General features: G+C 31.2%; 1 protein-coding gene across 1 annotated transcript; it reads right to left on the minus strand.

Annotated features, from left to right (window-relative positions):
• Positions 1–5,294: 5,294 nt before the first annotated feature.
• Positions 5,295–6,808, minus strand: LOC114725096 (beta-galactosidase 15-like). The gene is made up of 6 exons (XM_028911558.1): positions 6,729–6,808; positions 6,200–6,315; positions 5,846–6,056; positions 5,666–5,732; positions 5,490–5,582; positions 5,295–5,384 (listed from the first exon to the last, which is right to left on the minus strand). The coding sequence occupies exons 1-6, from the start codon at positions 6,806–6,808 to the stop codon at positions 5,295–5,297; spliced, it is 657 nt and encodes a 218-aa protein (XP_028767391.1).
• Between the last annotated feature and the right edge of the window lie 1,578 nt (positions 6,809–8,386).

The following is an 8,386-nucleotide window of genomic DNA, read 5'->3' on the forward strand; positions in this document are numbered from 1 at the left end:
ATGCCAACACTAAATTGAAAAAAAATTATTCTCATAAATATTGATCAAGCTATTCATGAAAGCATTAACAAATGATTTTGCTAGATCAATTTGTTAAGCAGGCTTTGCAACATTAAAAGCCCGATATATAAATTCACTAGCATCTTTACAATCAAGTTTTGGGAATCACATAGTCCGAAAATATTTATCTAAATAATCTTGCAAACTTCAGGTTGCAAATTAATGTCAATCACACATCTTACCATTTTATATAGATGCATCTATCAAATATTGAATACTTGTATGGCTTATGTGCTTCTAAATGGGCCCGTATACATTTCTAGAAATGTAGTGATCCATTCAAAAACAAAACATAACTAGTGATATTTTATAATCAATTTCTTTGAGAACAAGCAGCACATACGAATTCTTAAAATGCTGGCTATTCAAAAGAATCTTCTAGTTCTTCAATGGATATCAATACATAGTCTTCAATAATTTGTTGCATCATATAATTCAAGATAATCAAACAAGTTATGCCAACAATAAATCTAATTATATCAGTAACCTTCTGGTTTACTGTACCATGTTTCGTTACCAATAATAAACTTTTTAATATAATATATGATTGATGATATCCATTTATGAAATTGATATGAAAAATATATCCAATATCAACTCATACTTATATTCCAACAGCCTCCCCCTCAAGATTGAGTCATTCAAACATGATTTCTTTATTCATATATTTCATAAACAGTTTCTAGCATATAATAAGTTATAGCCAATAACCTATCTTTTGTTTGGAAGCTCAAGTACTTCCTAGTTCATATATAGTTACGGACTTTAATCCAATTGTACTATAACATTTACACTCTTTGGAGAACCAAAACTGTGATGTAGATCTATGAGTCATATTTTCATCATCAATACTTTGTTGCTGATAAAGAAAAATCAGTATTAGTTCTTCTGAAACTATATTAATATTATTACATCTAGTTCTTCAGGAACTATATAATTTAAGAGATATATGAAAAACAACTCTATTTCAATATATCATTAACATAATAACAAATAATTATGAGTATCACATATTTAACTTACAATACACATAGAGAACACATAAAAATGATGAAGAACATTTAAAATGAACTTTTAAAAATAAAGTACAAATAAGACTTAACGTTCAAAATTTCTCAATATTGATCAAGGTACTATAGACATTTAAAATATTAAAAACTAATATTAAATCAGATCATATAAATAAAATATAAACAAAATATAACTAGTAACTTTTGGTTCTATTTGATCTATTTAGTTTATATCATACACTTATTAGTATTATAATATCAAATTCTTATAAGAGTTTGTTTCTCACAAATCACAATAAATTTAAAGACTGATAAAAATTAAACATTATACATATAGCCTTCTAGGCATATACTTATATATTTTCTATTTTTATATATACTTTGGGTATCTATCTTTCTTCACAAACTTATTGACTTTAGGCATTAGAATTATCTTTGATATTTTGATAATATCACGTGATCTTTTTGGTTCCACAACCATTTTTTTTAACATTTGCTTTTCAATGAATTGATACATATTTGTCTATATGACTTCTAGTCATATTATAATATTTGTTCATAATTTTATCATATTGATCATAAGGCTATTACTAATTCTTCTGTTGTGATTCAATAGTCAAGCCACAAGATTATTGCCATTTTAGTTATTAGTTCCACTGATACAATGTGATCATACTCTTTATCACTCTTATAGATATATTCTTTGCTTTCAATAACACACCATCAATTTTCTCAAATATTAGTCTTCCGAACTATAATAAAATTTTTAGAACTACGAAGTTCTTTTGTATCATTTAATTTTTAAACCATCAATCTTTCAAGACTTTGATATAGATTATCAAATTGTGACAATCTTGCCATGCCATCTGTTACTACTACAAGATGGTCTTTTATCAAATAATCATCAAAACGTGATGTGGCTTCTGGCCATTTAATCACAAAATCAAGAGTACAATGGCTATTAGCCATTTATTTATATATTTAACATTTTACTTTCTAAGACAATAATTAACTAATATCGAAGATGATAATCATATAGAATACTGTTATAGATTAACATAAACCTCATAGCAAATCAAGAAGTATAAGAATAGTAGGATCATAACAATATAAGAAAAGTAAGATAAAAATAAAAATAAAATTTCATATCTCAATACGATAAATAAAATATTCGACTACCAATAAATCAATAAGATTAATATACAAAACCACCATTTCTTCTAAATAAATTGGAGAAATCTTACCAAACTGTTCGGATCAAACTATCTTCATTCAACAAACAAAATCTCAGCGTGTATCAACTAGGAGCCACGAACTGTGATAGTAGAGTCTCGTGCTGATAACGTGTTATGAAATGGATCCAAAATGAAACCACAAAAGTAGAATAGAGAAAGATGAAGACAAGAGAATGAGATAACTTTTGTATTTCTTCACTTGCACTACAACACAAATGACATGCCCTATTTATAGGCATAGTCTTATATACAGGTTACAATTGTCCTTAAATGACAAATAGTGGATAATCAATCCATGAATGTGAATGGAGGTGAGCTACAAGAGTGAATGGATAGTGGAGGAGTAAGGATAGTGGAGGTAGTGGAAGTTAAGTTACTTGGAGAAGATGAAGAGGAAGGGATAAATGGACATCCACATAATATTCATAACAAAATAAATTTTTATGAGATTTTTGGGGGGGAAGGATGGATTTTCCTAATATGCATTATATATGTTGGAAGTGTCCTGCATTATGAACTGGAGGCAGTAAGCTTTTGTGTGAAAACTCTGTTAATTATCATTTATTGCTATGGACTAAACAGAATCAATTACTGTAAGCAAAATAATTTAAGATTTTGGTAAAAAAAATTTCAATGCAGAGACCCATGTAAGTGAAGAAAAAGTGGACACTTTCAATGTGCCCACAATTTCCCAAGCGTGAAGGATCTAAGACAATATTTCAGATGAGATAAGACAAAGATACTTTAGCCTAGAAAATGGATGATAAAGAAATATGAAGAATAAGAACTTATGCATCAGAAATTGGCTCATATTGGCCAATGTTCATACCAAACTTGGAACTCATGTTTGGAAGTGCTGATTGTGAAGCAGTTTGGAGATGTAATTGTTGATGAGCTTTTTGATCGTTTCAAAAAGAAACTTATGGAATTCCCAGAAATCATTAGTAATCCTAAGTGTAAAAGGCACCAACTTTTGTTCTTCTGAAGCGAAAGTTGCACGCATGAAAAGATATGTAAGTTCATTATTGATATATTTTAGCTAATGTAAGAAGAAACCAATTGACTCAAGTCTTTACCTCAACGGGAACAACAAGCCAATAAATTACATTTGACTTTTATTTTGGTCCTAAATATAAGATCTTAATTCACTTTATTTCTCACATTTATCTCTGTTTTTTTTCAAGATAATCCTTGTAATGATGGTAATTCTAGCCAATACACTTGATTAGCAAAGATATTTTAGGAAAGACAATACCTATTTATTACAAATAACTAACTTGACTAATTTTTTATTTACTCAAATTAGTCAACTAGCTCTTATATTAAGGATTGAGATAGTACTTACTAACGCATTCCCTTATTAATGTGTTTTCTCTCCGAACTTATGATTATTAGTTGAATATAAAATGCATCGAATCGAGTCTTCTGTCTATTACACTTCTATAAAATTGGACTTATAAAGCCTAATACTTATTAGCTACAATAACAACAACAAAACTTTATATCTTGTTAGGTAGGGTCAACTATATAGATTGTATGATAGCTCTATCCGTGGTCAAGTCTTTGAATGAATTGTTAATTGAAAGCTTTTACTCACTATCTTTATTGAGTTTTTTTTTTGGGGGTGGGATTTTATCCTAAAGTTCAAGAAAATTTTATGTAGTGCGTATTTTCTATTGATCTAACGTGATAAAGGCAAGAGGTCCATGGTAAAAAATAAAATAAAATAAAATAAAAGGTTAGGAGGGGTTCGGTAAGGTTATGTGTAACTGACCCGACTTTTGTATAATTTAGTCATATATATACATATATAAAATACTTGTATATAAAATATTTGTATGCACATGACTAAATGGGAAATGACTTTATTGTCCTCATGTCAACAAAAAAAAATATCACTTCCTTGGCTGGCCAAAACTAGAGCTCAAGTAGGTTGTGTGGAAATACTACCTCCGGTTGTAAATATAAAATCTAATAACTAAGATCTTCTATTTAGGATCAGAGATAACATACATCCATTTAAACATATACAAGACATCAATGTTGGAGAGTGGAATTACTAATACTCTTCAATTTTTGGTTTTGCTCACACAAACATGTTTAATATTAAGATTATAAAACTCAAGGAGTAATCATCTAATAGAGGCCCAACAACACTTTCAAGATAATAGAGAAATTATAATAAAGATTTTAATGGCTTACAAGTGCCGCCCAGTCCAAACTTGTAGGAAAATGAAGAAATGTCAAGTAGTTTGCTTGAGAATTAGACATAAACTCAGATAAATAGAATTCAATTAAGATATATCGTAATTATGCATTCTCCCTATCTTTTAATTCTTTGCAACATTTTTAGCATATCCATTTTATACTCTTTTTTGTGTTAAAAGAGAGTATACTTTTAGAAATCCTAAAACTATAGTTTTATGGTCCAAACATCCTTTTAGAAATCATTTTCCAAACATTTTTACTTGTGAATTAATATTTTTTATTTAAATATTACTTTTTTTTAGAGTTATATATAAAATTTTTATATTTTAATTGGATTCTATTACTCTAAATGATCGGTGTGACCTTGAATTGTATACAATTTGAATCACTCATCCTTAAACCACTATCTCAATTGATTTATTAAACAATTCCTTTTCATACCTTGCTCCCGCGAAATATTGACTCAAGCAATCAACTTAGACTAAAGCGATAAATAATTAATTATATTCTTCCCACATAATCCGACTCAGACTGAAACAATTTAAGCTATTCTCTCAGACTCCAAACAATTTAAAAGCCAGTTTTCACAAACACAACAATTTATTGTTTAGGGGCTTTTCCGTACTAATTACTAAAACGAATCAATTAATAAAAATGTGTAATCAAAATAGGATTTTTATTTCGAAAGTTTGAAAAAGTATTTAAATTTAATTTAGCAATTAATTTTACCATAGGCTGAGGAGCATTGCCTTGTTGGTACATTATCCATGGAACTCCAATATTATAAGATTCTGCCATTGAAGCACACCAATCTATACACCTTTCCAGCATCTCTATAAGGATCCATAACATTCCCATACTCATTCTCGATCTATTAATGAGAGAGAAAAAATCAACTGAATAAATAAATGTGTCCGTTAATTGCATAGTTTTTCTAAAGAAAAAAGGTAATCCATGAACTACTATATATATACACCTGGGCAGTAATTATGGGACCAACTTGAGAAGCAAGAAGTTTCTCTTCAGTAATCTTATTTATGATCAATGTAGTGAAATTTTGCATCTCATTCTGTAAAAGCAAATAAAAACAAAATAAACAACATATATACTATATAAAGAATAAGAAAAGCTTAATTTAAATAATTAACTTACCATGAACACATTATTTGCTGTCCTCATCTCAATACCAGGCAAATTATGCAACCACACAGGAAAATCCCTAAAAATAAGTAACATTCCGTTTAAAAAATGATTGTGAATTATAGTAACATATATTAGAAAAAAGGAAGCTAATTAATTAAGAAATAAATAAATAAATAAAATGAAACATACCCGTAGTTCCATTCAGCAAAAACATAAGGACCAATACGGAGAATAGAATAGAGTCCAGCCTCATGAATGGTCTTTAGAAATCTGATGAGATCATTATTCCCAGAAAAATCATACTGACGACGAACTGGTTTATGAGCATTCCAAAACACATAAGTCTCTATCGTATTAAGTCCTCCTTCTTTTGCTTTTTGAATCAAATCAAGCCACATCTACAACATCATTATGTATAAACAAACTCATTGTGAGCAATAATAGTACTAATTAAATATTAAATATTTTCGTTAAATCAGAAATATAAAAAAAGGCCAAAAGAATGAGCAGAATTATGAGTAGAAGAAAGATACATGTTTTCTTGTGGTGTGCTTCTGGGATAATGAATTGAACTAGAAATAACAATTCGACGTTGGCCATCGATGATAATGGCTCTTCCGTCGTGAGAGACATTTACAGAAACAGCAACCAGAAAGAGACTCAGAATATATATGGAATTCAAAGTAGGTCAAGACCAATATATATATATATATATATATATAGGGTTAACAAGCAAATTTGACAATAAAGTTTTCCCAAAAGAGCACCATACACCATAATGTTTAGTAGGGGGCACGAATGTGCTTGAAGTTGGCAACTGGAAGCAAAATGACCACTTCCGTTACAGCATGTAAATGTCTATTAGCTAAGTTTTGGTGGGTCCCAGAAATGCTCCATGTGACCGTTTGAAAAAGCAGAGCAAATTCATCCTCCATTAAAGAAGTGACCAACTTCCTCTACTTCCATTAAAGACACAAGTCACCTCCTCTGCTCCATCAAAGACTCGATCTGCTCTCACTTCGACTTTTGGTCTTCTGTCTGGTGCTCTATCCCACAAATCTCCTCTTCTCACTTCCAGTCGAGACCCATCTGGACTTGCTCTACTACAATTAAACGAGAGTAGGTCCTTGTTGCAAATGGCATCATCATCATTGTCAACAATGGGAAGATTCAGAAGGAGGGTGTGTTTGCTAAAACAACCCAATCATAAGGATGATTATGATGGGCCAAGGAAGTATTGCCACCACAGGATGGTGGCACCTCGATGGATGGTGTGGATGAAAGGCAACCTGGGGAGGAGGTTTTATGGTTGTCGTTACTATGACCAAGTAAGCAGTAAATTAATAGAAGTTGATTTTGACTTTGGATTTAAGTTGTAATGGTTGAGGTCTCCATTGACAGGATGGTGGGTGTCAGTCCTTCTCTTGGCATGATAGTGATTTTAGTGAGAGGGCTAATACTGTGATTAAAGAGCTACTGGATAATATTGATAAACTCTATGATGAGAATAGCATGCTGCGATGAGGAAATGATGGGTAAAGGTTGTTGGACGAGTTCGCTTCAGTGCAAATACAAATGAGAGAGTTGCAGAGTAGGCATCAAATAAAAGACGGTCAACTTAGAAAGGTGTAGAGGAAGTTCAAAATGGCAATGGCATGCCTATTAATTACATAGGTGTGGTTGTTGTTGGTTCTGTAATGTAAGAGAGTAATGAAGAGTGTGAATGAAGTAGTAGGTTGAATAGTTTGGTTTATGTAATGTCATGTAATTGATATTATTAGTTGATAATATTTTGATTTATGTAATTTAATGAAGTCGAAGTTATTAATCAATTTTTTTGAATTTAATAGTTGGAATATTTTGAAAAAGTTGAATGAGTAAAATATGAATGACATGTCACAAAAGCTAAATGGCAATGAAATTGAACGACCATCACATATATCATGGTAGATACATAATGCATAAAAAGGGAGATTTGGCAAGGAAGAGGGGAAACGTGGGAAAGGCAAACCTCATAAATGTGGAAGAAAGTATCCATCAACTATTCAGCATTTCATCACCAAATGGTTTGAATCTCATGCCTATTAATTACAAATGCTCCCAAAAGATGGCCTATTTAGGATTCACAATGGTCCGTGCCAACGTAAGACAAAATGCTACACAATGGCCATTGACAAAAGACAAAATATTCAACACCAAATAACTTAACACCTATATACTATGTTTGCTTAAGGTAGCCCTGGTGTTTTTTCGTGTCTGTGCTTGGAGTTGGGTTGTTGTAATAGCTGCCTTGCCCTTCCATTGCAACCCAAGTGGTTTGAATCGGAGTGTTGGTGGTTGTGCAATTGCAGTGCCTTAATCATTCAATTTAATCCTACTCTCATTATCTTGTGCTCTATTTGTTGCTGCCCTTGTCACTCTCATTTGCTTTTCATTTGGTATGGGGAACTTAACTTGGGGGTTTATATTATAAGCCATAGGCCGTGGACTTCCTTCATTAATGACCACTTGGGAAGGCATACCAGGCTACAACAAAACCAACAACAAAAAATAGTTATTTTGTGGACAAATTTATTAAATAAGAAAGGTGATAGTGAACCAGCATTGTATATAGTTCTGCTTGTGTGTTCATCGATTATTATTCCCATGCCACATGGAGTTCTAGGCTTGTTAGCACATGTCCTTCTTGGTGACTGTTTTGTTCGTCCAGAAGGCTTGCAAGTTTGATGG

Source organism: Neltuma alba, unplaced genomic scaffold (genome assembly GCF_004799145.2).
Source record: "Neltuma alba isolate B1F8T4 unplaced genomic scaffold, ASM479914v2 tig00012225_pilon, whole genome shotgun sequence".
Classification (NCBI taxonomy): domain Eukaryota; kingdom Viridiplantae; phylum Streptophyta; class Magnoliopsida; order Fabales; family Fabaceae; genus Neltuma; species Neltuma alba.